At 35.9% G+C, this 23,724-nt stretch overlaps 1 protein-coding gene across 1 annotated transcript in view; it reads left to right on the top strand.

The window, feature by feature from the left end:
- SLC9D1 (solute carrier family 9 member D1) overlaps positions 1 to 23,724 on the top strand; it is a 32,658-nt gene extending 8,934 nt beyond the window's left edge. Inside the window, exons 5-14 of the mRNA XM_086770121.1 lie at positions 2,225 to 2,416; positions 3,870 to 3,998; positions 5,821 to 5,913; positions 7,077 to 7,263; positions 8,196 to 8,313; positions 8,869 to 9,064; positions 13,883 to 14,033; positions 20,193 to 20,272; positions 20,790 to 20,939; positions 22,550 to 23,724. Coding sequence (XP_086626247.1) covers positions 2,225 to 2,416; positions 3,870 to 3,998; positions 5,821 to 5,913; positions 7,077 to 7,263; positions 8,196 to 8,313; positions 8,869 to 9,064; positions 13,883 to 14,033; positions 20,193 to 20,272; positions 20,790 to 20,939; positions 22,550 to 22,663 — 1,410 coding nt within the window. The 3' untranslated portion in view covers positions 22,664 to 23,724. The remainder of the gene's footprint in view (positions 1 to 2,224; positions 2,417 to 3,869; positions 3,999 to 5,820; positions 5,914 to 7,076; positions 7,264 to 8,195; positions 8,314 to 8,868; positions 9,065 to 13,882; positions 14,034 to 20,192; positions 20,273 to 20,789; positions 20,940 to 22,549) is intronic.

Raw genomic sequence — 23,724 nt, 5'->3', positions numbered from 1 at the left:
GTATTTAAAAGCTCATCTGAACCTGTGCAATCTACTCTTGCTGTAGACACAGCAGACCCAGTCTGTCTTTTGTCAGTTCCCTTTTCTTTTGTAAAAGTAAACATGCACCATAATATCAATACAATGCCTTATTTTTATATATATATCACACAGAAGAAAATGGATTGTTTTTTGCAATTCTCTTGATCTTATAAACATCTTCCCTTTTTTTCTAATACTGTTTCTGACCTAGGGTGTGAACTCCAGTAGATGAGTAATGTATTTATCCAATTGCATTGCTTTTATATGATCTTTGATACATTTTTAATTTTGATGCAGACAAGTTTGGTTAGATTCCAGACGCACAAGCTACTGAGCACAAAGGAACATATAATAAATTCTATATGCATTTGGAGTTCCAGAGCTTCAAAGTAGGTGCTTCACTGCTGATTTATTTTTCTAAGATAATGAACACTGTTGCTGATGTCATAACATTAAGTTTCCAAGAAGATATTAGATCTGATGTTGGCTTGTTAACATTTTGGTTTTTAGGCAAAGCAATAGTCACCTGCAAGATGGGGACACTGCACTGAGCAGTTAAATATTTCCAATACAAAAGTCAGTGTAAAGTGTTCTAAATTGCAGAGTCAACAATTAACAGGAAGCTCTAAGCTCTGTTTTGGTATCCCTGGAGTAGCAACAAGGGTGTGGGAGAAGGGGTCAGGAGCAAAGATGACAGAAAAATAGTAGGATTGGGCACTCATTGTGTATTCTGATTAGAAACAATTCTTCATGTTGCTGACTATAGGGAAGCCTTTCTTCTTTGCTCCAGTACTGTGAGAATAGTTTGCATGTACGTGGCATGCAGCTCTCCTGCTTTCTCCCATCAGCTGAAAACATGAAAACATGGTTTGGTCTCTTAGGCAATGGACACCCTCATTCTGGAATGCAAAATAGCTTGGTAAGTGGGGAGCTTAGGGATGTAAAGGCAAAATATATACAAAACCACAAGTCTGGGGGCGGGGGAAAAGGGTGAAAAGACAACTTTCATAATGCATAAGTAGAAAATGGTCATCAGCCTCTCCCTCCAACAGATAAAAATGCTGATGTTTGAAGTAGCTATTTTATACTTCTGAATAATTCTACAGACTTAATAATTTGTTTCAAATTTTTTTTTTCCACCCCTCTGTCTGACTCTTAGTGACTTCCAGTTTTTTAGTGGCCCATCATATTGCATGATGTACAAAAACAGAGGAAGAAGTAATTCCTATGATAAAAGGTTTTATTTAATTATACGAACACACACAGAGATGTAAGGAGTGGAAGAAAAGGATAAAAATTGCCAGTTAAATATTAAGTATTGAAAAGACAAATATTTATCTGAACAGTGTAGGGAAATGCACTGGGAAATCAGCCAAGTAAAATAGGCTGTTTTATACGTGACTTATGTGAATGCATTTATTTGTTAAATTGGGGAGTTACTTGGGCAAAATAAGGCAACGGGAAAAGCTGAATGTTTTGTAGTCAGTCATTGGAATGACAACAGCCTACTCTCTTTACTAGAGCCTGAAAGAAGAAACAACCTTAACTGTTGCTGAATTGTGGTAAAATTTACATTATTTAAAATAGTGAATAATGAAATCATTGTAATGTCCTCCACTTTGTAGTTACAGGCACTGAAGACAGAGGTAGGTAGAAGCAGTATCCTCTCTCCTTCAAATTTACAGGACAGTGACTTTTTCTGGACTTGGAATCCAGTCATTATTTCAGACTTTTGTGAACTGAATGTCACTTTGTAATCTTTAATTGTTTTTGTTAAAGGGAGTAAAATGTGACATTTCAATCCAACCTTTTGTGTTCTAAATGTGATAAAGCCTTTATACAAAATATTTCTGATTAGATGCAATTAAAAATACTTAATTAGACTTTCACAGCTTTGAAACCCTGTTTCTCTGTTTTTTGATTGAACAACTTGGCTAACGAGGTCTGGAAAACCCCTCAGTTTTAAAATGTAAAGCAAATTATAGCTTTTTCAGTTATGGACATCAAACTTTGATAAAGAGCGTGAAAGACTTCTCTAAGAAGAAACTGCAGTAAACTGCAGTATTTCTAGTCAATGTTAACATGTTCTGGAGCAACTTCAAGCACAGCTAATAGTCTTTTTCTTTTGACTGTATGCTTTATTGACACCCTCGCCCCCCCTTTTTTTTTTTTCTTCTTTTTATTTGCTTTCTTTTTCTTACAGGTAAGAGGTGTGAACTTCGAAGCGGTTTTAAGGGTGGAAGAAGATGAAGCCAACTCCAAAATCAATGCTTCAAAAAGAGAAGTAGAGGATGATTTAGGTCTTAGTATGCTTATTGATTCCCAGAACAATCAGTATATCCTTACCAAGCCCAGAGATTCAACCATTCCTCGTGCTGATCATCATTTCATAAAGGTAATAATTTTGGAGACGTTCTTGTCGTTCATCTTGGTAAGATGTAGTCCTGCTAGCTTGCATGCTGGTACTGCTTGATTGGATTGAATATAGCTTCAGCATTTGTCCCTCTAAAGTTGCCCTAGCATTCATGATTCCCCTGTCTACTGGTGACCGGGCCTATGTGTTCCCTACTCCTAATACAGTCTTCACAAGACTGATCATGGTGCCGCATGAATACTCTCTGTTTTTATTTGATTTAACTTGTTGTGATGTGCGGAAAACAGACTCCACAATCTGTAAGATCATAAAGCAGATATGTTTATTCAGCACTGGGCAGCACGGGAGATCACTCCTCCAAACATGTGCAACATGTTAAGCAACAGGTACAGTATTTATGCATCATCCCGCGGACTTGGTTATATATTAATCAGGTTTCCGAGAAATCATTATCATAAGTTTCCTCCCAGGACAGGTTATTCCCCGGTCTCTGCGTCCATCTCGTGTCTGTGCTCAGGAGTCACAGTCTCTCTGGTGGTCGTTCTCTCCTCCTTATCACTATGTCCAGCTGTGTGGATTCAGACCTCTGTCCTGCTTTGTTCTTGCTGCCAGGGTGGTTTCTTGATGACTTATCTTTGCTGGTTCCCAATTTCCTTGGTTATTCCACCCTGTCAGTTGGTTCTAAACTTCTTAAGTCCCCTTATCTTGGTTTCAGCCAGTGTGCCTGTACCCCCTAAGGGTGTTCCCATCTAACTTACCTTAGCTCTTGCTAGAGCATCCTGAAAGTATCTCGTTATGTTAAGTTTATGACTCTACTGTTCTTTCTCTCAAGGTTAGTAAATCATTGATCACTATTTATGAGCTTGATTCCTTAGTATTAATCCCTTCTTTCAGTTGCACCTTTGGGGCAGCATCTTTTCTCTCTGCACAGTGTTAAAGGAAGTTACTGCTGTGCCTGACAAGCCACTTGCATATTGTCAGTAGAGAGAGATTTATCTGTTTGTGTCTTGTGGTGAAAAAAGGGATGCTGAAAAATGCATAGACATGGTTTTTATTGTATTTGTGCTTCATGAAGAATAATTGGATTGGGGTTGTTTTTTTTTTTAATTAAAAAAAACAAAACCAAAATGGATCTATTCCACCATTTTGTTTTAATGCAAAGTGTCATTCCCCCCAAGAATTCCACAGGAAACTGTCTACTTCCTATACTGTATTTAAAGTCTTCAATGAGTTGATCAAAAGTCCCCAAAGCTGCCAGTTACTTAAGGTCAGTACCTCATCAGCAAAACTGCAGTGCTTACACCTACAACAAAATGTTCAGGTCAGTTTACTGAAGTTGTGTTTTCTTTTCACAGGCAGTATTCTACATGTAATTTTACAGTACTGTTTATCTTTTGAAAGATAATAGTCTTTAAATTCGTCACAAATTTGTGTGTCCTTTATATTAATACATTTGTAAATCTTACACATTTAGGATATTGTGACAATAGGAATGTTGTCTTTGCCATGTGGCTGGCTGTGCACAACAATAGGATTGCCCACCATGTTTGGATATGTCATCTGTGGAGTACTCTTAGGACCATCAGGACTAAATAGCATCAAGGTAAGTGTGCCAGTTCCTTCTTGACTGATTTCATTTGTTGAAATCTTTAAAAGTAGTTTTAAAAGAATATGGTATTGCCAACCTCAAATGTATAAAAAAAAAAAAATAAAAAAAATCCCCAAACCTGGACCTTGAGGTCTTAAAATTTTATGTCTTTGAATCACTTTGTTTTCAGTTTTGTTTTCTATCTAATCAACATATAAGCTGAAGGCTGTGTGTTGTGAGGTTCTGTTGTTTGGGGTTTTTTTTTCTTTTTTTTTTTTTTTTTTCCTCTTTAATCATAAAGCATCACATTGGAAAGCCAAATTATTTAAATGACATTGAATATTCAGAAACTTGCAAGAAGTCAGCGTTGACAGTGGAGGAAGTGTTTAAAACAAGTGGTTCCCTGAGTAGCATAGCTTGACTTCCTAGAGAGTTATTTTGCATCTCTGTAGCTCTTTCAATGATCCTACTGACCCTAGTTCTTTTCCAGTCACCTGCCCACATTTCTGAAGTCTCTTGAACCTTTTTAGCTCCATCACGTGTACCCTGATTACTAGCTCATGCAAAACCATGGGCTGTCGTGGCTAGACACTGCACATGTTTTGATTAGTGGTCTGGTGTGCATTAACAGATTGTTTAGCCAGCAGGGAAAACAGAACACACGTTAAGGTTGCGTGGTAATGTCCAGTTAAGTTATGTGTGTGTGTTACATTGGTATCCACACAACTGCTTGTAACTTACTATCTCTGCAACATCTGCTGTTATGTGGACTAACGTTGAAAATTACTGTTGGGCTCAAAAGTAAATAAAATAGAAATTGTAGGATTTTGTCAATCTCCTATTGGAAGAGGAGGCTACAAATACTACACTTCCAGATTTTCATGTTCTAAATTTGAGATTAAATAATAACCTTTGTGTCATACATAACTTCTGGGTTGAGAGGATCTGGAAGGCTTTACCACTTAAACTGAGAAAGAAGTTTGAAAGCTTGGCATTAGATTCAACAACAATTTTTCAGAGACTTAACTCTGAGGAAGATGATGTGGTCAGAACAGAGGTGGGAGAGGTTTTTTTAGGACAGTTTCTTTGTGAGCTGTGATTAAACTTTATTAATTTACATAATGTTTATGTTGACTGGGTCTCTTTTGTATAGTCTCTACTTTTCTTTCTTCTGTATTTCATAAAAAAGTTGAATGTCAGAGGAACTGAGGTGACAGACAGATTCTAATCTGGCAGGGAAGATAGCTTCCATCTCCACTTCTCTATGATTGATGATAGATCTTGTCCTTTTCTGCTCTGGACTGTAAATACATAGAAAATAAATGTTACATTTTTCTGTTGTGACAAGGCAGACAACCAATTTTCTTGCTCTTGCACCCTTCTCTCTGAAGTGGAAAGGCTGGTAGTTGTACTGGTCTGAGAGATGGATGCATGGAGTCTATAGGATGGAGAGCAGAACAGCAACTACAGTCTACCAGAATTATACCAATAAAAGAACCAGCCAGAAGTAACTTCTGGAATGCAAGCATTGGAGGTTTAATAGCTTTATGCATAAACATAACTTGCTTATTTTCAACCAGCAAGCTTACCTAGATCAATGCACATGTGCATTTTGGGTGCCCAGCACTATCCAACCAAATCATCTAGTAGCAGTAAGGTGATGGGAAAAATGCTTGAACCATAAAGATGCTGAGGGAACTTCTGATGTCATATGACCAGCAAGTGAACTGCCTATGGAAACATAGTGAGAAACGATTTGTTTTGTAAGTGGACTTGTAATTTATATTGTAAGTAGACTGCTGTGCACTGATTTTTTTTTTTTTTTTTTTTTTTTAAGTCTATTGTACAGGTGGAGACATTAGGAGAGTTTGGTGTATTCTTCACTCTCTTTCTAGTTGGTCTGGAATTTTCTCCTGAAAGATTAAGAAAGGTATTTTTGTATAATACCTCTACATTACAGGATTTAAATGCTAATGTTCAAGCTTTTAGTTATATTTCAGATTTTTATATTCTCCCTGTAACATACAGGTGTAACTTTGTACATTTTTGAAAAGACAAATATGACATTTGCTTCTTCTCTTTAACTCTTTGGAAAGAATAGAATGCATTATTTATTTGGTTTCTCTGAAAAAAAACTTTGCTATTCCTCTTCATTTTAGTAAAATAGTTTGATTACTAGAAAAATCTCACACAATTTATGGCAATCCATCTCTGCTTTATTTTAACATGCAGTAACATGCAGTTGCTGTTACAGAGTGTCCAGTGATGTTTGCCAGTCCTGTTTATTAAAAAAAAAAAACCAAACCAAACAGTTTGTTAAGTACTGCATACTAAATTGATGATACATGCTGTACTAAACTGATTCTGCAAGTATGTTAGCGCAATCTGGAATATTACATGATGTGGCCATCAGGATTCAGCAAAAAGGTACAAGTTTCTTTTGGTCTTAATTAAAAAAAAAAAGTTATCTCATAAACTGTCTAGAATTTTAATAGTGAAAAATACTGCTGCAAAATTTGTAAAGGCTGTATGTATGTAAAGAGTTGCATCATGTGATTTGTTCCTAAACTGATGATTATGAGTTCATGAGACTACAAAAGATTTAAATAAAATATGTTAAAATATATAAGCATTCAGCTTAACCTGCTGTTTCTAGTCCATCTAAAGTCAGAGATAAAAATCAGTAATTCAAGGGTTATTAAACCCTAGTGTGTAATTGTTACTTCAGAATCGCGTGCTCACTAGTGAGCAGGCTGCTGGTACTGATGATGGTCTTTGTCACTCCCATTTTTTCCCCACCCTGAAATAACTTCAAATAACTGTTCTTTCATTTGATGATTTCAATATATTTCAACCTAACGCAAATCTTTGGCCCTTAATTTGTCTGTGGAAATTTACCTAATTTCTGGCTTAGAATATTATCTATTAGGCATAATAACTGCAGAGTTTTAGGATGTATAGGATGACAGCCTATTACTTCTGTGGCTCCAAATCATGCATCTTTAACTGCTTATTTGCACAGAAAATCATTGTAACTTATCAGTGAGAAAAGTGTTACCAGATTTTATCATAAGAACTTGTTTTCTTCCCAAGGTGTGGAAAATATCTTTGCAAGGACCCTGCTACATGACGGTTCTGATGATTGCCTTTGGTCTGCTATGGGGACACTTGCTCCAAATTAGACCTACACAAAGTGTCTTCATTTCCACTTGTTTATCTTTATCAAGCACACCACTGGTGTCAAGATTTCTTGCAGGTAGTGTTCGAGGAGATAAAGAAGGTAAATATGATTTTAAACATGGACTACTGTAGTATCTACAATAAAGGTTGAAAGAAGTTGACTTTGCTCATATTATGAGAGAAACTAGGTAAAAAACCAAACCAAAACAAAAATTGCTGTTAAGTCTGACTTACAAGCAATCATCCTGCTTTAACACTGGCCAGTGTTGTGTATATTCTTGTTATGAGGTGTGCCTGCTGTTTACACAGCCAATCCTCTTTGGAGAAAGACAGTGTAGCCCAATCGGTACTCTCTATGTTAAGAATTGACTTCACTGAGGGTCTGGAATCCTTGTGCTTTTTAAGAGGTTACCTGGTTAGACTGTTACTATTAGTCTGTCATCAGGGCAGAAAGGCTAACTTAAATCACATTCACGTTCAGCAAACTAAGACCAGCTCTTTCGTAGCTAACAGCTCTTCAAATAAGTACCTTCAAGTGCTTCTGAAAGACCTCTAAATGTTTCCTTTCAAAAGTTTTGCCATCCTGCTTTCTTCCAGTTAAGCCTCTCTCATACATACTGCATTAAAGCTCTCCCCACTCCCTGGAATATTAATATTCTAATGCCTAAATTCAGAGTGTATATTCTAGACATGCTGGCTCTTACAGGTGTCCATTGTTCTAAAGACTGAATGTTTTCAGTAAAGTATTTCCAATAAATGCATGAGTAGTGCTTAACTGCTAAGCAAATTCTATATTTTTGTGTAACAGAAGCTTCATAAGAATATTTTATTTATTTTTAAAATCTATCTTTATGTAATTAATTTACTTACTAGTGGGGAAAAAAAAAACCCACCCAGAATCCTTTGAATGACCTCACTCCATTGATAAGTATACTTAGCCTCCATTTGATTAAGACGTTTCTAGATTTCTGAGCATTGCAAGCATTCACAGATTCTGATGAATGTTTCCATGACTGCTTTGCTGGTGTACAGGGGATATTGACTACAGCAGCGTACTACTTGGCATGTTGGTGATGCAGGATGTGCAGCTTGGTTTATTTATAGCTATCATGCCTACGCTTATTCAAGCAGGAGTGAGCACATATTCCAGGTAAAAAAATTATTGTATGTATCTTCTCCCCCATCCCCTTCCTATTAGTTTGTAGATTCCAAATATGAATACGAAAGTTACACAGTTAGTGTTGCTTCCATGAAAAATACACACTCCATTGTGTGTTAGAACTTGGTCATGTTGCATGAAGATATTCTTTCTGCTCTAGATGCCTTAGTCCTGTTCAGTACTTAAAATTTGTAGTGAAAAGTTCGTTATTGTAAAAAATAAGCTAATTTATTCAGTTACTTTATTCCCTCAAGACCTATTTTTGTCAAAGACTGTGTGATAGCATTATTGAGCCCGATGGCTTACCTTGAAGATGAATCAACAAAAATATCTTTGAATCAACATGGAAGTAAATTCTAAGCTGTAAAAGAGCCTGCTGGGCACACCGCAGATTTGGTATTCATCTTCTTTACTAATGTATCTAAATATCTTACTGTAGGTACTCAGTTTTGAACATCTGTGGAATTAGATCTTTTAACTTAAGGGGCACTGTTGGGAGGCATGAGAGCACTTGAAAGAAATGTTTTGTTTGTTCTTCTCTTCCAGCATTTTCAAGGAAATACTGAGAATACTGATACTGATTGGCCAAATTCTGTTTTCTCTGGCTGCTGTTTTTCTTATATGTCTTGTTATAAAGACTTATCTCATAGGACCATATTATCGCAAGTTGCATGCAGAAAGCAAAGGAAATAAAGAAATCCTCATTCTAGGAATAACTGCATTCATCTTCCTTATGTTAACGGTAATCTTTTAAATTAATAAAACATTTTGATACATGTGGTAGTTTACTGCATCAGTATCACAAAAGCCATCACACTTACTGTTATTGCATGTCCCTGAACCTCTGTAGTTAATTATTTGGTTTTAAAACAAACCCTAAATGCACAAAGTATTCATACGTTACAGCATAGATGAGTAAAATTGTCAAACACCTGAACTCCTGCTAGTAACTTTTAATGCAGTCAATCAAAGAATCATGATTCCAGTTTTAATTTTGGGCTACTTCATACCTTTGAAAATAATTTAGGTTGGGCTTTGAGATACTGATAATGGCTGATTGTGACATTTGCTCACAAGTTTCTTTTCAGTAGCAAATTCTCAGCATGGTTTTTATTATAAAATACTTTTTCTGTGGGCGATAAACAGTTTGGGAAGAAGTTGAGAAAGTAGGGAAATGCATTGAGGCTCATAGGTTTTGATATCCCTTTTGAGTTGGGTACATTTTCCTCTAAATCTTCCTTCTATTAGTTTCTATCCCAAATTTCAGTTCTCTGAAAAACTATTCTGCTGGAGAACAGAATGTGACAGTCACTGATAATGTTGTGGATTTGAAACTCCCTTTTTCTGGATGTGTAGATTGTTATGTCTTCTGAGAATTTCTGAGAGAAGTTGTCCCAAAAAATTCCTGTGCATGTACCTTTTTTTTCTAGGAGTATTTGCTTAATTATTACATGTCCAACAGAGAAAGCTGACCTCCTTCAGGAAGAAGGTCAAGGAAGACATTAGTGAGAGCATAGCTTTACAGTTTGTTTTCTGTTGTATGGGTTAAAAATGCCATCCCTCTAAACAGCTATTCATATTCCTAACAGGAGTGCCATCCACTAAGAGAAGGAACAAAACTAGCTTATCCTTTTTTACTTTCTAACGAGTAGACATAACATTTGTAGAACAACTTCAATAAAAAACAACAACCAAACCACAAAAGTTGCATATAATGTTATGGTATCTGGAAGCAGTCTTACTTTCAATAAATGTAGGCTTACATGGACTGATCTGACTGAATTTGGTGTATTGTGCCCAAATAGCATATCAAATGTACAAGGAGCTTGTCTATGTGACTTTACATAATGTATATGTGTATACAAACCTGAGGGAGAATATTTTTGAGTGTGTGGGATTCATACTGTAAAAAAGAATGCTTCTTCAGCATGGGAAGCACTTGTGAAGGAGCAAATATTTTTGTGTACTCTTAAGTGAAAGCAATTTTCTTTTTTCAAGTTGATTAATAATGTATCAAAGGGAATAGTACAAAGAGTGCTGCACGTAACCTCAGTAAACCAGTTGAGATGCTTGAATATTCACTGATGCTGATACATTAAATCCAGTAATACTCTAAGTTGTTGTTTGAGCATAAAGACTTAAGAAAAAAAGAAAAAAAAAAAGAAACAAAAAATATTTAGTTGTCCACTTGAACAGTTCAACAAACAAATCTTCTGGAAAAAAAATCTTAATTGACATCCTACTATGTCAGGAATAAAAACATAGGAAGGAGGATGGCAATCTAATTTGAAAAACATGTTGCATGTGTTTGGAAAGGATAAATTAAGGTTTTTGGGTGCCAGGTAGGAAAACAATTAAACTGTCACTGTTCCTGTGGTCTTTCTCCTTTAGACTTGGTTTTCAAATATTGATGGAGTTTGTATAATTCTGTGCAAACACAGATTTTTTTCCATAGTGGAAAAGTGACTGACTGCACGATGGCTGACCTGTGATGATGGCAGCAAACAGAGGGGAAATTGCCAGCTTGCTTTATATACCAAAAAGATGAAAAGAAAATATAGCTATGTTATTGCAGTACTTTCAATATGAAAATGTACATACTTTTTTCCTGCAGTGTATTAGGAATGTCATTCCTTGTTTGCCTGGAGTACTTCTCAATGGCTCATAACCTGCTTATGAACTCTTTTCTATCAATTAAAATGAGAAGATTAAGGAAGAACTGTCATCTCAAATTTTCTAGTTAATTATTTAATAAAATACAGTTGAGATTGAGTTTTTACAAGGCTCACTAAAAGTTGTTTTCATTTCCATTAAAGCTTTACTTCCTTAAAAGGCAAGCTTATAATTTATCTCTTTACTCTTGGGCAGATTTAAGTTATTAAAGCCTGAAATTCTAATACATTTATTTCCATCAGGGATTTCTTCAATTTTAGAAGCTTAATTAATATGGTAAACCAGTATGATGATTAAAGAGTAGCAATAAGGTACACATTATTAGAGAATATAGGCAAAACAACTGCTGAACAAATGGTTGAAGTTCAACTGGAACATGTTATAGCAGTGATGTTTATTTCTTTATTTATTTCTCTGGTAGAACATTTGAACATAAAAATCCAATATTCTAGTGAAAGCAAAGCAATTCTTTCTGAATTAGAGTAAAATGGGACCTTTGAAAACAACTGAAAACTAAACTGTACTGGGAAAAACATGTAAATTGACAAACTTTTCATTTAATTTTGACTGAAAAAGCTTTCTGAAATGTAGGAGTTGAGAAAATGACAGTGCAGAGCCCAGGGATTAGTAATTTAGAGCTCTGTGTAGTAAAGACAAAACATGAAAGATGATACAAGCAGAGGGAGTACAAAATGCAAAATACTTACAAGTTTTGCTTATATAATAAATTTTGCTGGAAATGCCTGTGTGTGCGTGCATGCCCATACATTATATATAATAAACCCTGATGCTACAGATTTTGTTGAGGAAATATATTCACTTATTGGTAATATTATTGGACAACCAGAGACCAGGATGGGAGTAGTAAAATGAGTCTCTGTATAAATCTAGATATAAATCTGAGGAACAGATTGGAGGAGAGGGGATAGGGTTAAGAAAATAATGTAATTTTTGGTTCTTTTCTTGCCCTTTCATCCACTTCATGCTTTTCTGTGTGTAGACTGACCTGTAGATTTTGTAGACCTGTAGTTGTGTAGTACCTAGAAAGAAGACAAGAAATAGCAAAACTAGCATTTTTATCCACCAGGCCCTGGAGCTCATACTTAGCTTGCCATAGAGTGAAGGAATGGAATTCCGTTTTTAGGTGGTGGGAGCAAACCCAGATGGATATACAGTTTGCTCCAGTTACATCTGATGCTTTCTGAACGAGCATGTTTGTTTCACACTGAAGTTGCTCTTTGCTTGAATGGCGATTCTCCTAGCAGCACAGGATCACGCAATTCCAATACAAGCGCTGGTAAATCCCTCTTACGTGGTAACTGAACCATGTACATGGCAATACTTACAATATTAGCTATAAAAGCTTTTATCTGGAGCTCTGTTATAGCTGGTAATGCTTAAGTGTGGGGGAGATTACAGCTGAATAGTAAAAGAAACTCCAACTTTATTTGAAGAGGCTATATTGGATTTTAATCCTGCACAAGAGGTTGTGACTTTTAAAACAACACATGTATGATTGAGAACTTAAATGTTTTCATAACTGTTTCCTTTGTTGTCTTCATCTTTTGATGATTTTAAAGCCTTTTTTATATATTTCCTTCTTCCCTCTTACAATTTCAAATTGTGGTAAAAAGCACAGAAATTCCTTTTGTTTTAAAATTAGAGTAACATTCTAATGTTATTTTGTTGGTTTTGCCTGATCAGCAACTATTTGCATTAGTTGACAGAACTAATTTGTTTTCTTAAATGTCTTGCAATAAATTACAGACTATTAGCACAAATGGAGTTATGTGATGAGCATTCAGACATTAATACTTCAATACACCAAAGTCTGGGATTTATTTTTAGGTGGTATTTTATGCATAGCTTGGAGACTTGTTTATTGTGTCTTTTGTTCTCCTCCATTAATTTCAAGTCACTTCAGTTTTAGCTTCATGCTTTACAGTGTAACACTGTTCAAGATATGACGAATGTTGTCCATAAATGTACTATGGTGTATTGTTGCTTAATCTAAATTAGTATGGAAATAAGCCTTCTGTTTTAAGTGTTCTATTAATATTAATCACATTGCCCCTTCTCAGTAAGATGATCGTCTGCAGCAGCATGGTTTCAAAGTAATTCTTTTAAGATGTACTTTATACTGACTAAAAGTGCTGCTTGCTTTTTTTCATGTTCCGAGCATTGCCTTAAGCAGTTTCTTTGTTTTTAGTTCACTCTCTTTACATGTGTTTCATCTCTTCCTTCTAGTACCATAGTCAAATAATAAAAAAGAATGAAGAGCAGTCTGAATTCTTTCAAAGAGAGATTTTGCTTCATTTCAGCAGTTTACTTCACATGTTTAAATGCATCCCTATTCAGTAAAGCACAGAGGCACATTAAGTCCAATTTACAATAATAAAACTTAATTTATGCCTGGGACTTCTGCTAAATTGAGACTACTCTCCCAAATTATAAGCTTGGATTTTTTTTAGTTTTTTGTCCTTTGTTTGACAGCTGGGAAATATGCTGTACTTATTGCTTTATTTCACAGCCTCGGTGTCTTATGCAATCCTGACTCTGGAAGCCTTTACAGTCTTGCTCCATTTTTGTGAAATCAGATGCTATCCATAAGAGTGACACAAACATAGATTAAGAAACTTATTTTTGTTTTTGTGGGGAGAGAGGTAACATGGAGGGGAAACTGGTTTTGTGAGTCTTTTGTATAAATGCAATACTGCAGGACACTGAAATAAATGTGCTGAATTCTATTTGTAGTTGAACTTGCAGAAAGACATAGTAATTTACTGCAGTCAGTATAATGTACAGTTTTACAATTTCACTGTGAAATGGTATATAAAGTCACTCAGAGCTAGAGAACAGCAACAGATATTCTTTTTTTCCTTAACAGATCACAGAGCTGTTGGATGTTTCAATGGAGCTGGGATGCTTCTTAGCTGGAGCTCTGATCTCTTCTCAGGGTCACATGGTTACTGAGGAGATTATGTCCTGTATTGAACCAATACGTGACTTTCTTGCCATCATTTTCTTTGCATCCATAGGTAACTTCTAAGAAAACCTACTTAAAAATTAGTGTTAACCTACAAATGTGGGGGAGGAGAAAAAAAAATGGTGCCTACAAATTGGGGGGAGGAGATAACAGGTTAGAATTTTAACAAAATAAGATCTAACTGGCCACAATATTAATTTTCATAAGCAGTTTTAGTGTTGTAATGTCAGTTTTTCATGACTAATTCTGAATTCATGCTATTTAAAACATGTAACTAAAAATTTTATGGGCAAAAGGTTTATGTTTGGGTGTCTGGTTTTTTTTTAAATGTTCTTCTGTCTTCACAGTGGATATATTTGTAATTTATACTAACATCTTATTACTATTTTGAGTCAGTTGGTAGAGTAGATTTCAGGTTCTTGTGGCTTGGTTTCTCTAGAAGCAGGATACGATAATGGAACAGATTATTATTTTTTTTTTTTTAAGCATCTTTTTTCTTTAGCTAGGAAAATGTGAGCGGTGTGTTCTCAACGCAGGGAAAAATAATTGAACAAGATGTATCTCAGAGGCTACCTGAATGCCATCTGAAATCCAGAATTAATAGTGAAGACCAGGAGAGGAACTCATGCTTCTTATCCAGAACAACTTAACTCTGGGAATATTTACAGTCAGTCGGTAGCTTCACTTTGAACTGCTACATTCTTTAGCTGTCCATGTATGCCCCAATATGCTTTCTCTAAAGGAAACAGAAACACATTACTGAACTGCTTAGGTGCAGTGAATGAGGAGACAGGCCCTTTGGAAGCACTTGCCTCTCCTTGTGGATTGTACAGGAAATGCATGTCCTGTTTTGGGGGCACTGCAAGGTCTAAAATAGAGGGTTTGAATGTGGCCCTTTGCACCAACTTCCTGCAACCCATGCTTACTCAGAAATTCTTAGGGTTTGGTTTTTCTTCTTTCAAGGCCACCTTTGTTTTTTCTTCTGGTTTTATTTTAAATTTTCTATTGTTCTTTTTATCTCCATACATATATTTAGATAATAAAGAAGTTCCATCATCCCCATAATTCTAATGCCTTTCCTTATATACCTGTTTCATACCCATTGTTTCATAACAGAACCTAAAAAGTGTTTCTGGTGGTTGTGAAAAATAAAAAGGAAATAGTTATGCTTGCCAGTCTTGATTTTTGTTTTACCCAGCCCAGGATAGTAGCTTGTGCTGATCAGTCAGATTGGTTAGTAATAGATATGTTTATTTGAATAACTTTTTTTTTAATAAAGAGAGGAAAGTAGTGAGCTATGGTAAAACTCTTGGGCATCCTTAACTGACAAGGCTGGATGGATAATTGCTAAATGTTCATAGGTAAGTTGTTTGTATTTTAGTAAAGATGGTGATGGAGCAGATAGTGTTATCAGGGTACAAAGCATAACAAGTAATTATAAGCCCAAAGTTAAGTTTACAAGGGACTGAACAAAAATACTGTCTTATACTCTTGTGACTGCATAAATTAAGTCTAGAGATAAGACTTTGGTACAGTACAAGAAAATGGCAAGACCTCAGCTGGCACGCTGACAGCACTCTATAGCCTATATTATACTGTAAGGAAATTATTTTGATAGTTCTGTTACAGAAATAATAATTTTAAAAAAATCTTTTAAACTCTTGTTACCATTATAATTGCATGAACAGAAAGAAAAGAAAATTGCGTGACAAAGAAAATGGGTGTTATTCCTGCCTCAGAATAAAGTTAGCTAAAAATCAGAAGAATGAGCTGTTACAGGCCTCTGACAAAATGTGACAATGCTTACTTAAAAAAAAAAAAAAAAAAAAAAACCAACCAAAAAACAACACACCAAAACCAACCCCCCCAAAACCCTGCAAAAAACCAAACAAAAAACTCACCCCCTCAAAAATAAACATTATCCCCCCCTTCTCCCTTTACTTTCAATTACTTTCAAATTTTCTGGTTAACACAAAGTTCTGTGGGGTGGCAAGGAGAGAGGTGTTAGAAAGGAGTGATGTTGCAAAGAAAAGCTGAGTAGGATAAAAAATATTCCTTAAACTTTTTGAAAAGAAATCTAGTAAGGACAGACTTCTTGCTTGCTCTCTATTTGCATACATACACATGCAAATGATATGTATCTATAAATATATAGATATTTACTAAGTGAAGTTATGTAAAGGCACAGGAAAAGATTCTCCCCCCTGCCTAAAGAGAAGGCCTGTTGCTATCTGCAGCAAGCACCCTGTTACAGAGAGCAGAAACACTTTGAGATCCTGAGGTGGGATGGTACACCACTGCAGTAATGTAATTTCTGTTCCTTTTGGAATGAAGGAATAAATAGAAAAATTTGACTTAATTGAAAAGTGACTGTTAATATGTCATTTGGAAAAGTTCATTCCTATTTTGCTTGTCTTAAATGCCTGCTTTTCTGTTCGCACTACAGAAATGATTCTGGTGCCTGAAAGCTGAGCTGAACACTGCTTGTTCATGTAATATCTGTAACAGTGGTCCTGCCCTTCGCTTGACCTGTGTAATGCTACTGCTTTCAAATTCACGCATGGGTGCCTTTGTAGGAATAATACACCTTTGCAGTTAGGCATTAACAGCTGTACTTTGAGTTGCTCTCCATCTGTACATTCATTTAGGCCTGTGTGTGTTCTTCAAGGTTTCTGGCTCTCTTTATGCTGGGGTTAGAAAGTTCCTGTTAGTCTCTGTCCTCGCTAATATTTTTGAGAGAACATCTGGATGAATCCCTTAGAGCCACATTTTGAGAACTAACTTTCTCATTTCTGTTTTGGTATCTCGTACTTGGATCCTTCCCTTTCCACCTCTGCATCATTTGACTTTGTTTTGATTGCTTTTTAGAAAGATGGAAGGAGTCTTTACGTAGACTGGCCTTTTTTTAAAGGCTCCAATATCCCATTTTTTGTCAGTCTGCAGGGTGTATGGAGTTTGAAATTGGGCATCAAGACCTTATCTGCCACTGGTAAGGAGGCAGATTACTTCCACTGATTGATCAAGTTGTGTGTCCTCAGTGTGCTGTACAGATGTACTCGCCAGGCTCAGTGTTTCCCTTCTGGGTAAATCTTGTGGTCAGCATTAGACTTTGAATGCAAAACACTGAAAACCCTTTAACAGTGAAGTCTTTTTCTTCAGAAGATGGGTGATGCTGACACTGTCAGCACTACCACTGTTCAGAACAAACACACACACAATGTTTCTCTGATGAGCCTCTTAACATTTCTGTTCAATTTGAGAGAAATCAAAGAAAGATCCAAACTGGAATTTATTAGGTGACATACATCGCCACCTCCTTATCCCTTGGGCTCTACTGCTCTGTTGTCCTACATGGAACACAATGAAACTTGGAGATTTCAAACTCTCGGAGCTGACATTAGAATCAAGAGGACCTTCCCTTTGCAGAAAAAAAAGATGAATGTTGGTTTTGCCCTCTGCTACTTAATCTAGCCAGGGTTGTATCATTTATTACATTTGCTAGCTATTATCGTAGGTTCATTAAGACTCTTAGTAGATACAGCATCACATTGCTAATGTGATTTTTCTGAGTTATGTCCTGTCTTGAGGATGTGTCAGAATTAATTCTACTGACTCCAGTTTGACAAACAGAGTTCTGGTTTCTGTAGTTATGTTTGCCGTCAAGGATCTCCCAAGATTCCTCTTCTTGATGCTGGGTCTTCCAGGATGTGGTCATGACTGCATTTGGATCTTCATGTGCTGTTTAGCAGCCATCCAGCAGATTGGTGGAATCTGTTTAAACAGGGACCAGTGGGAGTTAAAAAAAGACCTTATGAAAAGAATGTACAAAATCTTGCATGTAATCGTCCACAGAAGAACACGAGTGAACTATGCTTTTTGACTTGATATTGATGCAAGGTCACCTTCATGCCAAGGCTTCCATTCCAGCTATTCCAGAACACTGCTTAGAATTGAAGTCTGGTGGCTTATGCTCCTCTTTGTGAAAATGTATCTAAGTGATATCCTCGCTGTTGGTGACAGGCCAGCATGCCACATCCTACCTGGTGATGGTGCTGAAGTTCTTGAATTATTGGATTGAAGTGTTTCTTCCATTTTAGGGAACAAGTCCATAGTGACTCCCGAGTTTAGCCACAAAGTCTGATTAAAACCATTGAAATAAATGGCCAAAGTCTTGCACCTTCTGTCCATGAAGTTAATTTTTCTGATGGTGTTTGTGTTGTCAGGAAGGCTTCATGTGCTCACATAGCAATCTGATAGGACTTGTGGGCTTATCCTAAGTTTTCATCTAGGTTTGGGACAAATGTCTGTAATGATCATTAAATCCACTATGGCGGGATTTATTTCCCCTAAAATGTGTCTGTGTGCTGGGATTTTTATTTGTTTACTCAGAATAGTGTATGTAACAGGTTTAGGCTTGCTTCACCTTGCAGACATTTACCTCCACGGGATTAGTATAGAAATTTGCGACAGTTTGTGCCTCAGCTCTTTGGAATAGGGTAATCATCTCCACGTTGGGCAGCAGTTCAAATGAACTTCAGACTGCCTGTCTGCTCCAGAACTGAAAAGGCAGCTCCACCAGAAGTGATGAGAGCACTAGCCTATATTTATAGCCTCCCTTTGAAATCTTCAGTTCCAGATGTGGCAGAATTGGCCCTCTTATCAAACATGACGTTGTTAATGGGCTGTATTTCTCTAGTTGCTTTTCATGTATGTTTCTGAGACCAGCCCAAAGGTGAACCAGCAATGTACACATGATACACAATAAAAAAAACAAGCTACTTGCCCTGCCAGGTGCATGTGTGCGCACATTTGGATTTTTCTTTTGGTGTGGTGTTCATCTCTTGTTCTACCATCTCTCCCTGTATTCTGATGGCCTTTTGCATTTGAGCTTCAGTAGTTAGAAGGAAATTAAATAAAATGGTGTGTGCGCATGCTGAGTGGATAATACTTGTATAAAAATCTGATGTACTTGAAGTACATTTCTAGCCACAATGGAATGTGCATATGGACAAAATATTCTTGCACACTCAGGAAGACATGGGAACTCTTAGTTCTCTACAATTCTGCTGGCTCTGCAACGCTATGGAAAAATTAGTGAAAACTTGTCTTGCGTTAAAATAACAAGTTACAGCATCAGTTTACTTGTCTTGTGGTTTATAAAGCCAAACTCTTGTCCTTCACCAAATGCAATTGGGTTGGAGAACTGACAATTATTATGGATTTGTCAGGAACACCACCTTTATTTTGGTTCCTCTCTTTAAGAGCTTTTATGAAAAAGGATTGGGCTTCCAAAGATTCAGTTATGTTTGCCTATGCAATTTCCTCATACCCTTGGAGGAAAAAATGAACTTAGCTGTGAGTAAGATTCTTCCTCTGTGACTCTAGGACTTCTCCAGCAAATACTTCTATATCTTATGCTTAGTATTAGCAGGATTTAGTTTTAAATTTCTATGCTCTTTGCAGTTCTTGTTATTTTCCTTCATATAGCTACTGAATCTAAATGACAAAAAATTGCCAAAAAAGAAAAAGACCAACACTCTCGCCGCAAAAAAAAAACCAAAACAACCCAACCCCAACATCATAGCAGTGGGGTTTTGTGTAATTCCTTAACTGTTAGACCATGCTCAAGGGTTTGTGACTTTACCTGATTCCAGTCTGAGTGACTTTTCCAGTTCAGGCGACGTGCAGTGTTTGCAAGGGAAGGTCATGGGATCAAAACAGTTTCATTTTCTGTTGCAGCTGTGGTCTATGCAAATACTGAATATCATGTTCCTCCCACAGTGATAGTCCGTTACCATGTCATACAAAAATGTTAAATGGCTAGCAAAGTCTACGTTACAATCACTGTGCAAAACAATGGAATTGTTTTCATGCAGTATTTTTATAGCTTTCATTAGAGGTGTGTTTCAGTATGGATTGTTGACTGTTGTGGAAGAGAGATAATTTTGTAAATTAAAATGCTAATGCATCATATACAACTTAAGTCAATTGGGAATATTGTTTATGCTAAACCCCTCCAAAGGAAAAATGGTTGGATAATGCAGGAAGCACTTTAGTGATTGTGATCAAGTAGGTAGTGTTGATAGATATGTTAAGGTTTTTTCTTTGTTTTTGAGAATACAGTCTTGCAATTAGATCTATCATTAATCAGAAAATTATCATAGTAAGATATTGGCCTTAAACTTTGAAATATTATTTTCTTTCCTCCTAGGACTTCACGTTTTCCCCACATTTGTAATATATGAACTCACAGTCTTATTATTCCTTACATTGTCTGTGGTCATAATGAAGGTATGTTCTTTTTATCTTTTTTTATCTTTTAATAGTCTAAATAGTGTTTGTGCTGCATGCCCTAATGAAAATTCTGTGCAAGAACTGAATATCTGATATAACAGAGAATATTGCGTCTTTACTGTAAGCCTGTATTTAGAGGAAATTTACTGATTAGAATACAGTTTGATACAACATTCTTATGATATTAAAAAAAACCAAAAGGATTGTATTTCATGTTAAAAGTAAGTTGCACATGGAGAAACATACATTTATCTTGCTTGAGATTTGTGCCAAAGTTAACAAGTGTTTTTATGATAGTAAACAAGATACTACTTCTTACTGTGCAATGTACATCTGTCTCTTTTGACATTAACACAGAAGACACATTTAGAAGTACACCAGTTTATTTTATGTCCAGAATTATCATATTTGATGCTACGTATCTTACGAAGATTGTATTATTTTATTTATTGTGCTTCTTTTATTTTAAAAACAAAACAAACCCACAACAACCCAAAAAAAAACGTTTTTAAAGTTTGTCTTGGCAGTGCTTGTCCTTTCACTGATTCTTCCAAAGACCAGCCAGTATATCAAGTGGATTGTCTCAGCAGGACTGGCACAAGTCAGCGAATTCTCTTTTGTTCTGGGAAGCAGAGCACGCAGAGCAGGGATCATATCTCGGGAGGTAAGCTGTTCTATAGTTATTAACTTTGGGTTTTGCGCCTGAATAACTTACACTGTAATACAAAATCCCAGTATCTGAAATAGCAATACCCTCCAATTTTGTAGCTTCTCTCAACTGTTAACAGGTAGAATCAACCCATACAAATGGGGACGTGCATGTCCCTGACAGGGTTCTTAGTTCCATTTTTTACCTGTTTCATATTGTACTTTACTATTTTAAATGGCAACTCTTACTTTTAAATAGCTTAGTTATAAACGCTTTACCTTAACTGCTGTCACTTAGAACTCCTGTATTAACTGAGCAGTGAGTTGTCGCTAGCACCCAAGTCACTAAGACTGAGAAGCCTTTGCTTTTAAAATCTTGATACAGCTATAGAAAGAGGTAACTGAGAGTATAGGATTTGCATAAGGAAATGTCAGTAAATAAGAACTGGAAAGTGGATATGGTGAAGTGGAAATTGCCTTAACATTTAAACAAGCAAACAAACTTGTAATCTTTACCTGCAAGGCTTGTTCATTTTAAATCCTCTGTGGAAGAAACAACCATCTTTTTCAGTAGTCATGAAAAAAATCCCCTAGGAAAGAAACCTTAAACTTAGTTTTATATCAAAGCTGTGAGAATGTTATTTTTTTTTCAAGATGAAGTCTGCTTTGTGAAATTAAGTAAATTATGGCTGTAGAGATACAACAAGTGATCTCGCTTTCTAGTGCTAGCTGCTTTCTGATCTGTATCTCTGCTCACAAAAATACTCTGCTAACACTCCGAGCTTTTCATTGTGTGAGCAAGTGGGCTGTATAGTGCTGGAACCCATTCCAAACAAAGCATGTGTGAAAAACACACAGTGCTGTTCACTTGTATAGGTGAAGGTGATTCATTTTCGTGTTCACTCCTGCATGTAATTAGGAGTTATAAATATTGTATGTTTGTGTAGAGTTTCAAGATATCCATATGTGATCACAGAACCAGTTTAGGGGCCCACCCACTGCGCTTGGAGGCCTTTAGGCTTTCATTTTTTTCTGTGGCAGCTCTCATGTGATTGTCTGCTGTATAGGTTTATATAGCTCTGAAATTTCTGAAAGTTACTCTTCTGTTTGAGACCTCAAAACTACTTCCTGCTGCTGTTTTATAAGACTCATTCAGACTATGTAGTGAAGATCTTTTTCAGAAGATGTGTAGTATGACTTAAAGGGATTTTTGTTTGCTCTTTTAGTGTATAAAATAGCAGTGAACTTTGCCATTATATCATTAAACCAGAATAGGTTTGGGTTGTTTGTTTTCTGTTTTGTTTTATTAAAGTGGTATTTGGCCTTTGACCTTTTAGCAAACATTGAGCTTTCAAAATTGACCTCTTAACTATGCATGTAAATAATTGTTTTTCTGTAAGCTCATAATGTAGTTTTTATAATTGTATCTTCAAACCAGGTAACCGGATAATTCAATTATTTGAGTGTGCATGTTTGCTTTTGTAGCAATACACATAGTTGGTTAGGAAGACAGGTGAAGTCTCCTGAAAATACTGTCCAGAAGAGTCTGATCTCCTCAAACTTCTAGTCACTTCTTAGTTTACCATGTAACTAAGAGAAGTAATGGCTTTTATTTGCAATTTTCAGGTCTATCTTCTTATTCTGAGCGTGACTACTCTAAGCCTTTTACTTGCCCCTGCCCTGTGGAGAGCTGCGATTATGAAATGTGTTCCGAGACCTGAAAGACGCTTGAGTACTTGATTAAGATTTGCACGCATACAAGAATACATCTTCTTGCAAGGAATATCTTCATTGCTCATTGTATTTCTATGCACTCAGAAAACAAGAGGTTTTGAGTAGTCTGTCCTCTTAACGTGCACTTGGTTATAAGCCTTATACTGACCTGAAAACAAAACAAAATTCAACATTAAAAAATTATATCATTTGAATTGCACACCTTTTACAAAATTTGCTTTCTTTCTGACAGATCAGAATCTGCCAGAATATTTGTTCCTGATCCAATCAGTTATTTAGAGCATAAATTATTTTTTTAAATATAGCATCATGCAAACTGTGTTAATTATTTTTTGCCTGAATGTGCCTTTTAATTTTCATCCTATTTTGTTACTGCTGGTTCATCACCAGATTTTTTTTACACAGAAAAAAAATAGATATATTATGGTGCCTATGGTATCTTATTTCACTAAATGACTTGAGTCATTTTAACATTTAGGAGTTTAATATACTAGTATAAAATTAATCACAAAACACATTTCTAACGGTGAGTAAAAGTGTAGTCCTCTACACAAAGAAAAGGTTTAACTGTTCAGCATCAAACTGTTTTAAGAAGTCAAATACATATTCGAAATGATGCACACAATAGAGTATGATATTTTATTCCAAACTGCAGCATATAATGTATTTTCTTAAAGTGATAACTTTGATTTGTGTTAGTTCTTGTATTTATTTACACATTTGACTAAAAGTTGACAGTAAGAAAGGGCATAACTTAAGTCATATTTGAAGACTGACAGTTGTTACCCATTCTTGTTGCTAAATGCTCTTACAGTAATTGTTTACAGGGTTTTTTTTCTTTGTTATAAATAAAAAAATTAGGAAAACTGGGAAGTCTAATTTCAAGCAGATGTGAAAAACATCAGTTCTGGGAGGTTGGATGGTATTTGACACTATGCTAGATCTGAATTATTTTAAGTAAATTAATTTGCACAAAACTGGAAATGGCAGACTGGATGTGTATTTGGAACTCCATTATTTTATACGTTGCATTGACATTGAATAAATTGTTAGTCTCTTTAAAATAT

Source organism: Chlamydotis macqueenii, chromosome 1 (genome assembly GCF_036417535.1).
Source record: "Chlamydotis macqueenii isolate bChlMac1 chromosome 1, bChlMac1.mat, whole genome shotgun sequence".
Lineage (NCBI taxonomy): Eukaryota > Metazoa > Chordata > Aves > Otidiformes > Otididae > Chlamydotis > Chlamydotis macqueenii.
The sequence above is the reverse complement of the archived record's forward strand: the minus strand, read 5'-3'. Positions and strand labels throughout refer to the sequence as shown.